At 37.2% G+C, this 20,041-nt stretch overlaps 1 protein-coding gene across 1 annotated transcript; it reads right to left on the minus strand.

Moving 5' to 3' along the window:
• Window positions 1–440: 440 nt before the first annotated feature.
• LOC139731160 (fibropellin-3-like) lies at window positions 441–18,503 on the minus strand. The gene is made up of 13 exons (XM_071642041.1): window positions 18,494–18,503; window positions 18,013–18,129; window positions 16,917–17,258; window positions 15,593–15,709; window positions 13,161–13,274; window positions 10,915–11,028; window positions 6,765–6,878; window positions 5,951–6,064; window positions 4,140–4,253; window positions 3,077–3,190; window positions 2,327–2,455; window positions 1,356–1,554; window positions 441–504 (listed from the first exon to the last, which is right to left on the minus strand). The coding sequence occupies exons 1-13, from the start codon at window positions 18,501–18,503 to the stop codon at window positions 441–443; spliced, it is 1,662 nt and encodes a 553-aa protein (XP_071498142.1).
• Window positions 18,504–20,041: the final 1,538 nt, after the last annotated feature.

The following is a 20,041-nucleotide window of genomic DNA, read 5'->3' on the forward strand; positions in this document are numbered from 1 at the left end:
CAATGGTAAGAACTTATGCCCGCTGGGCATGTCAGGCACAATGAAAGTTTGGTCACGTGACTGCTCTTAGCCAATCATTTGATTAGGATCCATATTATCATTAATATTAAACAAACAATAAGAGATAACACAATATAATGAAAATATTCATAGTTTTTCCCAGTATAAACCACCGTTCATGACAGGACGTTCTTTACTAATTTTCAAGTTTCAAATACGTCTCTGAAAGACCATTGAAAGCACACAACGAACATACGGTACAAAGTTTGATTTATTGTCTTTTTAGTCAACTTTTTAGGACATACAACTACATTTAAATGAGTAGATTTTTACAAAGCTGGTTATTAATTTATCTCTTCTTTTTTTTTTTGTCGTTCTGTTCTTTTCCACCGTTGGGTCCGTTCAGTCCGTCCTGACTCACGCGGGGCCGTGGGCCCTCCTTACGGCATATATTGGGCAGGGGCCTGGCTCTGCATGTAGCGAGTCCACCGATCTTGCCCGACGCTGTAAGAATGGAGCATAGAGGTGGTAGTATAACAGAAGTGATTGAGAGACAGACAGACAAACAGACAGAGAGAGGGAGAGTGGGAAGGAGAAAAACAAGAAGACATGGTGAGTTATTTATCGGAAATTTCTGGAACTGTATGAACAAGACTTTCCCATTTCCATCTTCTCTTTCCGCTTTGTTCCCTGTTGTACCTTTCCCATGTCTTTCTTTTCTTATGGAGTCTAAATACCTCAAAATATTCAAGCGGTAGAACGTATTTCGTGAAACAAGCAAAAACAAATTTAGTGGATGATATATATATATTTATATTATATTAATTGATTGATTTGATTGATTAATCTATTTATTCATTCATTTATTTATAATTATGATAAATTAATTGATTAATAGATATAGGACTACAAATATATATATATATATATATATATATATATATACATATATGTGAATTACAATTTCTGTAAGTCTGGAGCCTGTTTTGGAGAAACATCGTGTAGATAAGGAATTCCAGCAGTAAAGCGTGCGATTGAATGGGATGTAATATAGTTGAAAACGTTCAGGAGGTACGAATTGCCTTCCTTAAAATCGTGTGTCTCCTCAATAAAGTTATTAGGAGTATATAATATTTCCCTAAACCTGTATATGTTATGTGTGTGTATATAGCTGTATATATACCTTGCTGAAAAGAGCATAGTGTCCCATAGTGTGAAACACAATGTGAAACACAGTGAGAAATCTATACACACTGTTATATTCGAGCATTTTAATAATGCGAACATTCAGTGAAGAACCTCACCCTAGTGGAAAATAATCCTCATACTGTGTTTATTTCTAGAGTCTGTCTTACCGGTTGGACTTGCTGATGTCACAACACGTGTTGACGGAATTCGAGTTGATCCAAGTTGTGTAAAGTACTTCCTGCTCGTCGCACAAATGGCACTGACCAGTCCAGCTTGTCGTGGATTCACCATTACTGCTGCTCACAGTGAAGCCAAATGTCGGAAATGCGCAGGTGTTGTCTGCGAATCCCACCACCATGCTGTAGCCTGGGTGATAGAAATCATGATTATAAATGTATTGATAATTATGAATTTATAGATGATAACATCGATGCTGACAAAAAAAGAAGAAATACGCTAAATACTACTGTATGTGCTATCTTCATAAACATTGTCATTATTTGTCTCTGTTTGTTTCATTTTATCCATCTGAGAGCATAGTATAGCCCATCTATACATCTGCACCATGCTGGTCATCCATGCTTTCCAGTTGGATGTGAGGCGGGACTACTTCACCGGGTTATGCAACCTGCTCTTTAAGACTGATAAATAATTAGTAACAAGCTATTTTTCTCGCAGTGAATAGAACACTATTTGTATTCTATATAATGATAACAACATGTAGCGACCAATAGTCATCTTGGGATGCGTACAAGAATGTGATTTCGGAAAGTAACGCGCCATAAATTCGATAATAATTGAATTCAATAGAATGCTTCAATCAGAGAGTACACTGTGCAACTGCGGCTTCTGGGCTTAACGAACTATTTTGGGCAGTTGAACTGCAACTAAAGAACACCGTGAAAATAGTGGAAGTAACAACGCGTAAATTTGTTTTTCGACATGCGTCAACACCAAGCGTTTCATGGCAGCAACCAATCAGACAAAAGCAGTCTTGTCCGATACTTTGCCATCAAAAACTTAATGCATTACTGATTGAAAACTTTATAACATTTTCTTTCCTTCAGTACCCCAACCGCTTTAAGACATAATGAATAAAAGTGATAAATCAACCAAAACCTATTTTAAGCACACTTACTCTCGACGCCTGTCAACATCTGGATGTTGGTGGTGTAAGTCCCGAGCAACATCCCGGTCGCGGTGCGTTCAATGGAGATTCTGTCGTTGCATTCATTGTACCATTCACCTTCAAGATCACAGAAGTCAACTGAAAGAGAAGAAATATTTCATGATTTTAAATGAAAGAAAATGGGATTGAAGAAAGACTAGCAAGCAGAAAACAAACGTAATGGATTACAAATTGATGTTTTACAAAAGCATAATATATCCACGAAACGTAATTCATGCCTCCGAAAATATGTTTTTCAACTATTTTACAACAACAGCACAGAACAATTAATATAAGATTAAAGAAAATACTTTTTTTAAAGAAAACAAATTAACTCTCTTTATCCACACCTCATGACTATCTCTTTATTCACAAGGTGAAATCTGGCATTTAAATAAACGCAAAAAAAAGAGTGTATCTGCATGTGTTTTCTGAATGTTCATTATCTAGCCATGAGCACAACCCATTATAACTCATTATCTTTTAAGTGACAGGAACGGATAATCGAAGACTAATAGCATTCTACAGACCATGATGCTAAAACTGTCTTCCCAAGTATTAATTTGTTATTATTTTTTTTTTTATGCAAATGTTTCATCTATAATATGCAAATCTCTATGAGCATATCTTGTCCCTACTACGTCTACAATCTGATCAGTAGGCATCGCTGTTTTAAATGTGTGACTCCTAAGACTTCTATAGCAAATCAAATCTTCCTACCGTTTTGGCAGTAGTCGCCCGAGTAGCCGGTGCGACACTGGCACGTAAACATGGCCAAACCGTTCACACAAGTGCCGCCGTTCTGACAGGGGAGGCTGGAGCATTCGTTGATATCTGGCGGAAGAGGAAACGGCAGAATTAAGAGGAGAGGCATCTACTTCTTCAAACAGCAATAATTATAATGGTAATGATGATGATAATAATAATAATAATAGATAATAATAATAGTAATAATAATGATAATAATAATAATAATAATAGTGGTAACAATAATGATAATAATGATATAATAATAATAGTAATAATAGTAATAATGACAATGATAATAATAACAACAACGACAGCGACGACGACAACAACAACAACAAACAAGCACCGGTTATATCCGATGGTTGCATGGTACAGTATGTCCGGCTCTCTCAAAAAATACAATTAGATTTCCGCATTGATAACTTTCAAAATGATTAAACAATCTGAATGTTATTTCAAGGTGTGAAACTATCACATCTTACCTACATCTTGCAAAGAATACGCATTCAATTTGGTTAAGTGGTCACAGGGAAATGTTGATCATTGTAAATCATGTCACGGGCCCGTTCTTCCAAGTTTAGCACTTGGATGCTCTTGGTATTTTGTAAGGTGTGAGCATAATGGACAAAGCTTCGAGGGAAAGCTTTCCTGACATGTTCTACAAAGATCTCAATTTCTCTGTGACCACTGAAGCAAATTGATTAGGATTTCCTGTAAGATGTCCTTAATTTATTACAAATTGCATTTTCATCCCCCATTTTTAAAGTTAATATATGCAGAAAGCCCTATCTTTTTTTTTTTGTTGGGGGGGGGGGGGGTACATACGTTTTAAAGAATTTGACATTGAATGGTTATCAATGTGATGGATAAGAGCATTCAATATTAGATGTTAGAGGGCAGTAAGGCGACTACTATGTTCAGTCAGAACTGCACTAGGCCCATTAGCAAATAATATTGTGAGGATGCCTGTCTATCTTTGTATATACATGTATACGGGGGGGGGGGGGGGAGAAACCTATCGAACAACTTTTACCGTTTTCACAGTTCATTCCAGCAAATCCTGGAGGACAGCTGCATTCATAGTCAGCCCCATCGTTGGTGCAAGTAGCCCCGTTGACGCAAGGGTCACTTCGGCACGCGTCTAAAGCTGTAATTCAAGAGGAGAAAGGAGGTCGAAAAAGAGAGAAAGGGGGGGGGGGGTGGTAAACTTGGACGGAATACTCCATTGAACTGAATCTGTCACCAACAACCATGGCCACCAAACTGGTACAGGGAATTTACCCAAGATATACATATGGATTGAATGCAGCAATATTGGTAGAACACATCAGGAAAGTTTGAGAAAATGCTGACATTATTTTCCAAAGGTTTCGAATTTCTGCAATTTTGGTGAGGAGACCCCTGGATCAGAAAGCTACCACAGATCATGACATCACATATGAACTACAGTATAAAGAAAAAAAGATCCTTGTAGAGATATAATTTTATATGAAAATGCACATTCCTTGGACTTGCAAGATACGGACAAATGTCAAGGGTAATAATATTCCCCGTGCTTTCTGAAAGAGATTAATCTAATAGTGCTCTTTCATTGTACGAGAAAAGAGAAAGAATGTCGAATATTCTTTGCATTTTCTATATATCGTAGTTCATATGTGATGTCTCATGATCTGTAGTAGTCTTCTGATCCAGCGGTCTTGTCACCAAAACTTCAAAAATTCATAATTTGTGAACGGATTGTCCCATTTTCAAACTATCACTGTTGTGTTCTGCTAACACTGCTGCACTTCTCCAATCCACATACATATTTGGGGTAAAGTCCCCTTTAATTGCACCTCTACACTATGAGTTCAACCAACTGACGGAGGAACGTATAGGATTCTACACATACATAGGCATTGTGTATGACGCCTGCTATTCATATTCAAAACACAATATTCATTAATCAACATAAAATACACAATCAACGTACTGCCGGCAACCCATTGCATGACTCTGATGGGAAATTTCGTTTTCAAAAAGGACATTCTGCATTACTTTTTGTTCTGAAATAGTTGTTTCAGGTCAGAGTCATTTAGAAATAGGTTCGTGGATGTTGTTTAAAATGATACTCTACGACAATGAATGCAATCAGATAATTTACATTTAAATACAAACAATTAGAATTTTGGTGCCATCTGTTATGATTATTATTTTAACGGCATGGTATTACTGTAATGGTAATCATCGTAAATTATACTTTTCTACGATGTTGAGCGGTAGCATTATCATGAGGCTTGATCAGACATCAATGCCGTTCTAAAATACAGGATATGACTTTGCAGTTGTCGTTGATTTTTTTTCCTCATAATAATCATGGTTATTATAGCTATTCTCCTCGATACAACTGCAACTGCTGGGCCTAATATTACCACAAGTAACCTAAATTATGATACCACTGTTACCGTTTTTCATTTTATATCATATGTAGGCCCAATGAAGGAAAGTAGAACAAAGGTGGAAGACGATTTCTGACCCGTCTCGGAACCAATTTTGGCCTTTATAATCTACACTTTTGTATTTCTTTCCTTTATAATCTCAAATTTGGATTCAGTTTGTAAGTATTTATCATAATTATTTTTATGTTGCTTTTGTACGTAACTTTGTATGTATTTTGTGTTGTTCACATGCAGGGCGCTTTTGTGAATTAGTTCTTTAATTGAAATGGCTAACTTGTGAAAAGAAAACGGAACGAATAAGAATAAGTAAATTAATAAATATGTGTAACATATTATTTTATCAATGTACATTTAGCAAATTCGAAATCTTTCAATTCGTGAGTGGCGTGCTGTGGATCGTACTTACACGTCTCGCAATTGGTTCCCGTCGCGTCATCAGGACACATGCAGGTGTACATTGCGATGCCATCGACACAGGTGCCTCCATTCTGACACGGATCACTCATACACTCGTCGATATCTGTCAAGAAGACAAAAATACGCTTGGAGTAAGGACAAGATAATTTTATAGCTTCAGAAGGACATATAGATATAATTTGTAGAAAGTTGTGAAGGTGAATAGATATTTTATCAAGCAAATGAACGAAGTCAATCTTATCGAAGCCGAAGATGGTATTATACAACAGAAACATAAACTGTTTTCTATTCTAAAACATGTATTCAGAAATAACGCTATCGACAGAGATTTGGTGGCAGAGGAATGATCAAGGAGGGGGCCAGTTTGGCTGCACATCTCTTCGCTATACTTGCATATCAACATAACATAAAATATTCATTACTTGCGTATCAACATATTGCTACCATCTATTTTATTCATGAAACGTACATAGATTTCACAAAGAAGAAGAAAAATCCGTATTTTACTAACTGCTTAGAATATAAATCTAGTAAACTGATAGGCAAAGCAATATGAAGGGTTGAGCAAGAAATGTAGGAACAAAAAGATGGATAAAAATGTTGGCATTGCCAGGAAATTTGATGATCAGAATTATGATGTGCATTAGTTTCATACTTCTGTGACAAAGCGTTCGTTCGTTGAGTCTTTCAAAGCCAGGAAATCTTGATGATGCAAAAATTAAAAAAGGATCTATATCATTAACTATAATAATTCAACTGCGAATGTATTGTGGAGTTGGAATAACTGAAAAAAACAAACTTACTCATGTCGCAAACTGTTCCAGTAAATCCAGGTGCACAGATACATTCGAAGCTGTTAATTTGGTTCATGCACTCTCCTCCGTTTTGGCAAGGGGTACTTGCACATTCGTCAATATCTGAACAGTCAAAAAACAAACAAACAAACAAACAAACAAACAAACAAACAAACAAACAAACGTGAGAACAGAGTAGCATAAGTATTGATCAGACATGTTCAATGGGAATATGAGGACCATGGACAATCCTCATCAATGAATTCCAGATTTATACAATCATGGCCGATGATTGTTAATGCTTGCTGTAATTATATCCCAATTTTGAATGCTACCCTATCACAATCGCACTAATGGCTGCATTTCTCTAGTTTTGGTTTCCAGATAGATAATAGGATGAATAGAAGAAAACTGCATTGCTGAAATCACCCAATCATTTTATTTTCGTATATAGTAATCCAAGGCAATATACATAAAGCTTACATAAGTGTGCATAATATTCTAAGGAACTTAGAATGGCTTCGGCAAAACATGGATACAATAATGATAATAATATCAATTTTGTTTCTCGATATATAAACAAGTTAGCAAATACAATATTTTTTTTTCAACTCTATATCATGAGAAAGAGAAATTCACAAGAGAAGCATAGCTCGTAAATTTTGTGAATTACTGTCGGAGATGAGGGCATCTCAAGATCCGTAAAGGACTCCATGTATACAAATCTTGATATCATGACGTCAGGCGAAACAGACAAAAGGAAAGAAGACTATATATGACAAAGACAAGAACGAAAGCAAGGAAGGTTGTATAACTGTATCCATATCTTATGTTATCCTTCATAGTCACATCCTGCGCAATAGCTTTATGATGTACATCTGTATGAAATTGTAAGGTACAAGTCAAATGTCTCCTACAAATTTGCTGCGATAAATAATTGAATTATGTCTTAAGAATCGAAATAACATTCTGAACTGCAAAATACGCACGAATGCGTTTTCTCTCTCCTTTTTGGTAATATTATCACCCCTTGACCTCCTAACCTCAATTCATACTTGGAAATACAATTCGTGTATGGGAAGATTTCGGCAACTATATGACATTGCCATGATTTTGTGTCAATGACTATCTACATACATACAGTGTATGTCATCATTCTTACTAAACTAATTAAATTGGGCATTCCTAGCTGCAGTCATTGCATCGCCGGGAAATTGTATCGGGAGGAACGTCTGGAATATCCACAAAAACTTTATCACCTCCTTTAGAATTAATTTTAACAAAGACCTTGGGCAGGTATGAACTAAATCCACCTATTAAAGTTTTCCCCTGAATCGTGTCAAAGTGTGCATACTGATAGCCAGACAACCATAAAAATTCTAGGGTCTAGGGCAATTACCACCTGGGCAATTAACCTGGACCCTTCCCATGGCCCTAATCCTAATCCTAATTCTGAACCTAATCCTAATCTTAACACTACTGAAACTCCTAACCCTAAACCTAACCCTAACCCTAATCTTTACTCTAACCTTACCACTAACCCGTATTTAGCCGGGGGGTAATTGCCCTCTGAGGGTAATTGCCCGGATACGAAATTCTAGCCTCATCTAACCTTTGAGGACAGAAGCATTTTATCTACGAAGTTGAGTCAGCCGCAATAAGGATTGTAAACATACCGGTCGAGCAATAAGTGTCAGTGTATCCGGGTGCACAGGTGCAAGTAAAACCATTCACTTCGTCATTGCACGTAGCGCCGTTCATGCAAGGGGAACTGTCGCACTCGTTGATTTCTGTAAGGCGGAGGAAAAGAAAGTCCATGCAGTGCGTGAGTGAACACAACTATTGTAGGGAAAAACAATATCTTATAATTCTTTAATCTACAGACGTGTACACACATAATAAATAACACACACATACACGCATAGACGCATATACACGCATACATACACATCAAGGACGCAGCACCATATATTGTTCCCCCATTGACTTATATCTTTGATTTGTCATTGGAAATGGGCCAATTCCCAGATGCACTTAAGATTGCAAAAGTGACGCCTTTGTTCAAGAAAGGTTCGAAAGATGACCCAGGTAATTACAGACCTATTTCAGTTCTGCCAGTAATTGCAATAATTTTCGAGAAATTAGTCAATGGTCGTCTAATGGACTTTTTGGCGTCCACTAAAATTTTGTACAGACACCAGTATGGATTTCGTAAGAAATACAGTACAAAATTATCATTAATCAATTTGGTTAATACATTAATACACTCAAATGATAAAGGTGAAATAACCCTTGGTATCTTACGAGTATAGATCTCAAAAAGGTGTTTGACACAATCAATCATCGCATCCTTTCAGCGAAATTAGAATATTATGGCATAAGAGGCATTGTGTTGCAGTGGTTCCAAAATTACCTCTCAAACCGATCGCAGATATTGTGCTACAAGAATGAAGTATCCAGTAGTAGAACGATCACATGTGGAGTACCACAAGGATCAGTGCTGGGACCCACACTGTTCCTATTATACATCAATGATTTACCTAGCTCATCTATTTTCAGTTCAGACTATTCGCTGACGATTCAAACATTTTTCATACCTTTCCCAAAGGTACAAAAGAAATTGATATGAATGACGTAAATGGAAAATTGAATGAGGTACTGTATTGTGAATAAATTAACTATTAACTTGAAGAAAACAAATTATATGATTATTAAAGGACCAAAACAACCAATTGCAATTAAAGGTGTGTTAACAGTCTCTGAAACGGTTATAGAAAGAGTAAATGTAGCATCTTTTGTAGAAATCCAAATTGATGAGACCTTGATGTGGAAGGATCAGATTAAATGCATCAACAAATGCATTAGGCGCAAAATTGGTTTAATTTTCAAGTTAAGATACTTTGTTCCAAGGCATGTTCTCATGCTTTTATATAAATTCTTTATACAATCGCATAATTATACTTTATGGACTTTAAGTATGGGGAAGTACCTACAGAAGCCACTTAAATTGTATATTTTTAGCACAAAAAATGGCTGTGAGAGCAATTACATTTTCCCCCTTAAGAACAAGTTCTAGGCCATTATTCACCAGTCTAGGAGTGTAAGATGTTTTTGACCTACATAAGCTTGCAGTGTCAACCTTTGTATATGATCTACACAAGGGACATTTACCACATTCTGTAACGCAATATTATGAGCCAATGAATCGTGCATACAGGACTAGAGACAAAGATCATTCCATGCTTAGACTCCCGAAATGTAAAACGACACATGGTACATTTTTTTTATATCTTTTGTCGGATCAAAGTTTTGGAATAGTTTGCCCCAAAATATTCAAGAGGAAAGAACAAGAACTTCAGTTCGAAGAAACCTAAGAAATCACTTGTTAAATGAAGTTTAGTGATGAAAAGGATATTCAGTGTTTAGTTTAATGTACTTCTATAGTACATTTACTTTAAAAGAGTAGACCTTGCAATAAGCAGCTTAAATATACATGTAGCTATAATGGGAGAACCATTCTCGACTAGCACTTGTACTAACCTTTGGTTCCCCCTTTAACAACATTATCTTCTGTTTTTCTATTATTTTTTTTTTCAGAACCTTTGTCTATGCATATATGTCTACATTACATACTTATTCATTCTCTTTGCCTTTTCAGTTATAAATGTATCACAACGAAACTAAATCTATTATACCACATGTATTTTTATGTAAGGTAAATATAAGTATGTAAAATATATGCTTGCATAGCTGTAAGAACCTTGTACAAAATCATTGTATTCTCATTAAAAAAAAAATCATGTTATTGTATCTTACCCTATGGAATTTCATGTTATCATGTTAGCATATTCACATGTATGTTGTTAATAAACTCAACTAAACTCAACATTCTTGGGTCCTACATACATACACACATACACATATACATACATACATACATACATACATACATACATGCATACATAGAGACCTCTAGTGCCTAGCAGACTAAACATGCACAGCACCATCCGGTTTCGGATACCGTACAGACGAATAACATTGGACAAATCCTCGGAGGGTGGAATGGTTTACTGTGCTGGCAACATTCACATAAATAATATGTGCAACACGAAGCAAAACTAAATCAATGCAAAACCAACATTTATAGTAACTAACGTACCTGTACCACAGTTTGTTCCAGTGTAGCCGGGCGGGCATAAACAGTTGTATGAATTTACACCATCCATGCAAGTGCCTCCATTCATGCACGGATCCGAGCTGCACTCGTCGATATCTGTTGAATACAATAGACCAGTTCGTAATTCCACTCTGCGCATGAGCAGAAAAGGGTCATTTGTACCAACAGACATGTTTGTTTGTTAATTTTTAAATTGTTACTGTGGGCAAGCTTATGAATTGTGCCACTTTGATAAAGAGTGAAGTGCCTAACCAACTGAGGAAAAAGAAAGGTCATTTGTAACAATGTGTATACATGAGCTAATTACGAACTGGCCTATTCACTCGAGAGTTACATAAAACTTAAAAATATCCTCACATATGGGTGTGATTTTTTTTATTCAATTTGTTTCCCTCTACAAATGGAATTTGTAAGATCGCGACTGTTGATCTATAATTTTAGCAAAGGCCAAGGCAACCAGGGATAGCCTGGTGGTAGTGTCGCCGCTCGGAAAGCAGTAGATGACAGGTTCGAGTCCCGTGGTTTCTTTTTCCCGGCATGTTTGCTAAAGCTACAGATCAGCAGTTGCGATCTTACAGATTTCATCTGTAGAGGGAAACATTTAAGAAAATCCACACCTCGACCTTCACCCCTTTGCTAAATGATATCTTGCTTTAAATATCCTTAAATAGTTTGAAATTTTCAATTTGGGAGCAATATTCAGGTGCACAGTTAAAAGAGTGATTGGAAAAGCAAGCATTTAAACAAAGGGACATATCGGTATGGTTTGGCCTTGCTACTGCTATTTCCACTGACGCCTAATTCGATGTGAAATATAGTGATGTCATAACTAGAAAGCAACAGAGACTTGAATATCTATTGGGTTAATAGATACAGACTAACAAAGTTTTGTGTAAAGATACATCCGTCTTCGATATGAAACATACTCTTTTGTTTGTTGCATCTCCATTTTTACATGAGTAAAAACTTATATGCCTATTCTTGTCACTTCCTAATCTACAACGATTCCAGGATTTATGTTGAACGTGTACATGATTACATGCAAATGCATATGGATAGACGGATAGATACTTACTTATATGACAGTTGACGCCAGTGTATCCAGGATTGCAAACGCAGACGTATATGTCTATTCCATCCACGCATATACCATACACGCAAGGACCGCTCGCGCATTGATTGGTTTCTTCAGAAATATTATGAAAGAAGATTACAAGAAAAACAGTGAAGAAATCACGTCAAGAATGTCAACGTACATTATATGACAGGAAAATGTGATAATCCCTCTTAGTATCTCATTTATGTCATTATTACTTTTGATGCGTTTACCGCCAAAATGTGCCTTTTTGACATTCTTACCTTCCCGTGAACTCAAATCACTACAACCTGAACCATCCAAAACAAACCTCCTTGGTAAGCCTGACCTCTAGAGAGGTACATGGTGTAGGCTTTTACGCTCTATTATCAACCTACATAGCTTACTTTAAAAAATGAATTAAAAAATGAAAACTTTAAAAAAAAAGGACATCGAAGGACACCGCACAATTTCTCAGATAATGATTCCTTTTGAGTGTCCCGACGCAGCAAAAAAAAAAAAAAAAGGTGTTCGAATTGTATTTCGTTAAACTATCTTGCAAATGTAAGCTATTACACTCGGCTGCATACCATCGAATATTATGCTTATTTTAACAGAATATGCTATCGATGTTAGAAAAAAAATCGGAATTTTTGAAGTAAATACGTGTTAACATCACCGGGCGTTAGTCGATATTATGAAACTTGTGAAAATTTCATGTAGAAGTAATGAGATGATAATTGAATGGTGGAAACCACACAAAGACAATAAGGAAACTCGAAGTAGATAGCAAGTCCACAACGTTAACGATCTTTTCATTGAAACCTGTGAGGGTTTATCATGGGGGGGGGGGGGACTACTTCAACTTGTCTTTTAAATGATAAGTGTTGATCGAATCAAATTGTAATCATTACGAGTACCGTACACTGAAAACCCTCAAAACTTAAATTGGTCTGCCATCATTATGCTGGACTTGCATATCATAGTCCCTGATGACGGACTAACGAAGAATGATGAGCTGGACTAGTTTCAACAAGACGTCAGCTGATACTTGAGGAAATGATGAACAAATTCTCTTGTATTCACATGTCTCCAGTATTGTACACCTTTCACTATTAGTGATCCTGTATAAAATGAGCACTCGTAAACTTACCGTTTTCACATCTATTTCCTGTGAAGTCCAACGCGCACATGCAGGTAAACCCGTTAATGCCATCAATGCACGTTCCTCCATTCATACACGGATCCGACATACACTCGTCGATATCTGTATAAAATGATACGGGATTCTAATGAGCGGGGTATTGGAAGAGCTTAATTGTCGAAATATTGTTTCAACTGTCCAAGAATCTTTTGTCTCTTGAGAAATACTGTGAAAATTCTCTTTCTCTTTCTTTTTATTTGTTGTTTTTTATTGCATTGCTCAATAAAAGTTTATCGTTGATCATTGTTACCTGTGAAGATTAAGCAAGCAGATTTTAATGCAAAGTCTTTTTCAACTTTTAAAAATACTGAAAGTTAGACTTGTAAATATTGCGTGGCGAAGCTAATATCATACGCGAAGACAGCCGAAGTACCACTGACCCTCGACATTCCCGACCCCAGGTCCACCCGCAGCCCCCCCCCCCCCCCTTGTCCCCCGACACACACACACACACACACACACACACACACACACACACACACTAAAACGTGCAATATACAATAAGCAGTAGCTGTTAATCTAGTCGTATAGCAATCTGTGATTAGTTGGCATCTGATTGCCGACCAAAAGTTACTCGGCAGGGCTGAAAAGTTCTCTTTTAAGAATTGGATTTGGATGACCCGTGCGAAATTCAGATATATTTGCTAGGATTGTATCCAACAGAAACATTAGTGACTCTAACAGGTCATCTTTGTCAGACAGAATTTCCTTTAGCGTCAGTGATGAATTTAGTCTAAGCTTTCTCTCTTCTTAGACGAAGTTATGAGCATTATGATATTCCAAATGACTGAGGTGGTAATGACCAAGGACATTCTGATTCAGAACGTATGCTCAGGGGAGATCAAACGTCGCGGAATGTGCCATGCATTGTTTGTCTCTATGCAAAACATGCTTCAGTGATAAGCAATCGTAGTGACCAAAGTCCTCATCTATAGGCAGTTTCCTTTAGTTATAGGTGAAATAAAATGGAAGTGGACCAAAATCAGTACAATTCATTGTTGTAAGACTTGAGCTGACGTATAGACTGCCGTCAAATAAAAGCAGCAATGCGAAAAAAAAAGGGTCATCATGGTAAAGATTACTCAATATGGATTGACACTTACTTGTTTGGCACCTATCTCCCGCAAATCCAGGCAAGCAAGAGCAGTTAAAATCGTTGACTAGATCGGTGCAAGATCCACCATTTTCGCATGGAGATGGCATGCATTCGTTGATTTCTGCATCAAAAAGGGATTAAAAGACTTTTATCATTATGAAAGCTACAATATTCGTCCGAGAGTGGTTAATACGGGCTCCCCTAGGGACATGGTCACCCGTTGATAACATGGGAAAGAGAGCAGCCTAGGCCGGTTAACATTGTAAGAAGTTTGCGCTGGATGTACGTAATTGGTACCCTATATGTACCCATTCTACTAAACTTCTTACAAATGTTTGACGCGCACTATGACTTGGTTTCTCCCCTTTCGGAACGTTCTCATAGGCATTGATAGCTAGATGGCAACAGCCCATTCCTGTTTTATGTGAAATAGTAATTTTGTGAATGAAATCCTTTTGAGTAATATTGGTCCACAAAGGTTTTCATCAATAACCAGTGTAACGTGCTATTGGCATCTGCCTCATGTCGTGACTTTGATCGAACTTACAGCGACAGATACGTTTAGTGAACACACTGTTCTTTTTTGTTACAGATTCGTAACATTTTCATTTGATTTTGAAGGATATAAAGCAAACATGCCATGCACTATTACTGGCCAAAATTGATATCATGGATTCCTCGATGCCCCCCCCCCAAAAAAAAAAAATAAATAAATAAAAAATAAAAAAGATTACCTGATACTTCAAAATCCATGGATTTGAAAGACATCATTTTGTTCACTATTCCAGTCACAGGCAAGAACAAACAACTACGGAAAACAATGCCTAAAACCTTTGTTTGTCGTTTGCGCAGGACTAGGGGAGAGATAGAGGAGGTAACAGAGTGGAAGCCGGCTTTTATGATTTTTCAGTCTTCTTATAAAAGCTGACTAAATGACTTCAATATGATAACAAATGAGTAAGAATGTAGCATGTGATAACACATATCTACCAAAGGCATGCGATTTTTTTATTCAGTGGAAAATTGCAATTGATTTGATTTTGTTTTGATTTGATTTGATATGACTTGATTCATTCTCTGCATGGCATTGCTTTACTTATACATCAATCAATTCCAAGCAATTCATTAACATTGTTATATACAATATGTCATTGCAGAGTGTGGCTATTCTATCAGCAGATCGTTAACAGACCGTGGCAAACCTTTGCAAACAGTAACTGGAAGAAAAAAAAAACATTTATAACAACATCACTAATACAGTTACATATCGACATGGGATACTTGCCAGTTTCGCAGTTTGAGCCAGAATATCCCGCTGGACACATGCAGCTGTAATCGAAAAAGCCGTCTAGACATGTGCCTCCATTCTGACAGGGGTTCGTCTCAAAGCACGAGTCGATATCTACAGAACATGAGAACAAAAATTCATCAATACCTTTACATTTATCAATCAAGTCCCCCCCCCCCCCCCCACAAAAAAAAAATACAAAGGTACGTTCCGCAACGATAACTTTAAAAATAGTGAATCAATCCAAACACAATTTCAGGGTATGAAATTATATCTCATTGCCCACATCTTACAGAAAACCCCATTTAATTTGCTTGAGTGGTCAAAGAGAAATGAGGAATTTTGTAGATCATATCTGGAATCTCTTCCCTCCAAGTTCTGTCTATTGGGTTCACACATAAAATAAGCAGTTCCAAGAGCATCCAAGTGCTAAACTTGAAAGAATCAGACTCATGACATGCTTTACAACAATCCATATTTCTATGTGACCGCTTAACCAAACTGAATGGAGTTTTCTGCAAAGTAGAACTAATATGTTATATTTCAATTCAATTCAGTTCAATTCAATCATAGTTTATTTCCAATCAACGAAAATCAAAACATAGTACAAAGTATACATGTCATGAAATAATATTGTTCAAACATTTGCAAAAGATTCATGTAGTATCCGAGATAAATTATATAACAACATATATAAAATTCAAGACTCTGAGGTAGTATTAAGATATTTTAATCATACTGGGTGTTATCAATGCGAAAATCCGATTGTAATCTTTCTTGGGGGACATACTGTACAATGGAAGACTGCGGTCATTTTGTATCGAAAGGTTGCATAAAATATACACGTAATGAAATCGCTGTTTAAATGCACTAGATTATAATGCGCACAAGTATGTATTTCTTTTTTTTTTGTCCAAACCAAAATAACTTCTGGGCAATTGACAGTTTTGAGAACGGGGCAAATTTTGGATGCTCAGCGTTCAAAAGAGAAGAGACTACACCTGGCCATGGCATGCTGTAACACAGTGGTGGACACAATTCAGTGGGTGTTATTCACTTAGTCCCAGATGTGTCCTTTCAAGCAAACACCTTTGCATGTCATAGGTGCAGAGAAGGTGGTGATGAATTATAACTGAACAATAATTTCCGTCCAGTGGTGAGATTATTGCCCATTTGAATTGTTTTCTTTTTTTAAAATACATCTACAATTTGAAAGAGACGGATACCCGAATACTGCATTGCCTTGATTGAATATTTAAACATGTTAAAAGATAGAGATTAAGTATTATAAAAAAACAAACAATGACTGTGATAGACTCACCGGCAATATATGTGATATTCCATCCCCGTAGATCAATGTTCCTGTCCGTATTCCAATTGATCCAGAGTTGATTACCATTGATGACGATCTGGGTTGAGGGCAGCATGGAAATATCTCCCTGAAGCAGATTATCAATTAATGTCAGATCTATGGTGGAGCCTTCGCCATATTCAAGCACGTCCTTGTTCAATTCGCTGACGAAGTCCTGGATGGTCAGATTAATGGAGGTGGCGGTAGGAACTCTGACGAGGTAATAGCAATCAGAGCCACTGTCGTAATTATTAGGGTAATTTGGAGAGGTGAGCTCGCCAGATGAGGTATAACTGTTGTAACCACAGCCAACTTCCAAGTTAAGAGTATTGTTTGAAAGAGAACAAAATGACAGAAATAAGTTAACTTGAATGCATATACATACCTGCACCAACGATGAAGACTATACATCTGAGCAACCATCCGCATATAATGTAAATAAAAGAATGAATACAATCATTCAAGAAAACGAGCCTATATGTGAAGCACACATAATAATGATAATGATTATCACAAGTTACTTGAGTGTATCTCCTCTAATAGACCGACCATAATTTCCACGTTTTCCAGTGCAATGCCATTTATTAGCCATATAGCTACATAAAAAGTTATGCTCAGTTGTAGGGAAGGTGCATTTCAATGTCCCTTGTTAATCATGTAAGTATACTTTAGCAATAGTTGACAGATAAGCTCACAGCAGAACTTTGGTTTGGGAGATTTTTGTGGGCGTATCCGAGTAAAATGAAGAAAAAATAGAAAATTACATTATGAACCGTATTTAGGCATCTGTTTCGCCATATAATTTTGAGGGTATCGTGAGTCAACACGAGTCAACATGCATTTGCACAGCATTGTCCCTTTCATGACATGTACATAAAACGATTTACATGTCGATATGTTTATTGTTAATAGCCGTGATAGCAGAATGAACATTACAGATCGAAAATATCACTGCAACTAAAAGAAAGAAGGAGCAATGATTGACAGGCGACCACATGAATAACCACTAGAGGTAGTACATTCTCACTGCAGTTCAGCAGGTCAGGTCATGCTCTTTCGTACGTACTGTTGATATCCAGCTCGCAGTTGTGTCCGTGATATTCATCCAGGCAGAGACATATGTGGCTACCATCGTACTCCCGGCAGGTGGCGCCATTCTGACAAGGGTCACTGTCGCATTCCCCTAATATAAGTAAAGGCAAAACAGAAACAACAACAAAACAAAACAAAACGTTTAAAGCTGAGCAGACTTGAAGGGGGTCCCAACAGGTATTAGGGCATCTTCGTTCACCGAAATAAACTGGCTGGTGGATAGTGGTTGCCGATGATTTCTCATATCGTCGTCAGAAAAGGTTGTGTTCACATGTAACCATTTTATTCATGTACGGGTGTGATATGAGTCATCCACCTTTAGACCAATTGTAAAGTTGAACATAGTCAATAACAATTATTTGCTTTTTGGCTTAGGGCTGGGACACTATCATTTTAGATTCTGGCTTAAAGTAAGGTATCCTGTATGTTACTAGCTAGGTCAATCAACTCTTTACCTGGGGCCATCTTCCTCGTCAAGCTTAGCTTATGATGATGGTCCCCTGCATTTCATTTTTATCATTTCCTATTGCTTCCTTTCATATATGATATTCGTTCTTGAAAAAAAGAAAATGTATGTAAGATCCAAACGTTACGAATATTAGCTGTGTAAATGACTATGTAAGTATTTTGTTGATTTGTTGATTTGTATTGATTTTGAAATGCAGAAATAAAAACTGAACTGAACTGAACTGAACTGAACTATCTATGTCGCCGGAACGCCTTTAAAGTGCCTATGTGGTGATTTAGAGAAATGGGAGAATGTTGTAATAGCCTTATCGTGTCTGAAAATTAAAAACACGTGCCACTCTTGACCGAACAGTTGTATCTGAAAATTTTCTATCTCATTTACATCTCATCACCCCCCCCCCCCCAAAAAAAAAAAAAAATAGAGAGATAAAGGTGTGTTAAAGCTTTTAGATTTCATATTCTGTCTAGCTGCTCGACGCGGGGATCTATCTCACATTTCTTCATGCGTGAAACCACGCCCACAAGATGACGCAGGTATGACGAAAGCCACGCCTTCACCTGAGTGCCTTACACTCACCAATTATTGCGGGCTCTTCACAAAGGCACACCATGCGATTACCGAGTATGGCATTGGCAGGTAGGTTCAGTGCATGAAGCCCCGGGCGATTTTCAAACTCATACTTCTCCAACTTAAAACTTGGGACGTGGATTATGCATTCATTCCGTTCATTCCTCTAGTCGTTTGCTATAGCTCAAATAAGGCGAAAATTCTGGCAATGCAATATTTATCGCGCTTGGATGACCAATATACAAACTTTCATTCTCAAAGAAAAGAGGGCGCAAAAAATGCTACAACATACAATGTTCTTTGTTCTTTATTTGTGAGGAAGCCTAACCCATCTATTGGTGATAAATATGCTGCATTCCTGTTTGCCGCCCACCATAAAACAATCAGGGCATGGAAGAACTTCGAGAACAATACAGGCCTAGAGACTATTGAGTGATGGTATCATCGTAGCTCCATGAAGTATCATCGGGGGTCGTGGAGCCGTTGGCCTGAGAGGGGGGGGGGGGGGGGGTGGCAAACTTTTGGTTAAAAAAAGAATGACCAGAAGAAAAAAATGGGGAAAACCCGAACACCAGAAACCCACGAGTTTTTTTTTTTGTCTTTGTTTTTGTTTTTGTTTTTGTTTTTTTTTTTTTTTTTTTTTTGGGGGGGGGGGGGTTACGGCCATGGATTCTCCCCATCAATGCGGTGGGGCAGAAGGCTTGAAGGATAAGTGAGCATTGAGCATTGACCCTTGACCCAACCAACTAGGAGCATTTCATCCGCCCTCCTCAACCCTCGGAAGGAAGGAGGGGAACACCTAGGGAGCACCCCTCAACACACACACACACACACACACACACACACAACACTTTTTTTTTGTTTTTCAACAATGTTTATTCTGTTCCATTCAAAGTAATAGAAAAAAATAACAATTTTCATTTGCTACAATTGAAATGACGAAAATATACATTTGTGATCATAATAG

This window comes from Diadema antillarum, unplaced genomic scaffold (assembly GCF_040938485.1).
Source record: "Diadema antillarum isolate AM-2024a unplaced genomic scaffold, OU_Dant_1.0 seq00000364_RagTag, whole genome shotgun sequence".
In the NCBI taxonomy this organism is placed as follows: Eukaryota; Metazoa; Echinodermata; class Echinoidea; order Diadematoida; family Diadematidae; genus Diadema; species Diadema antillarum.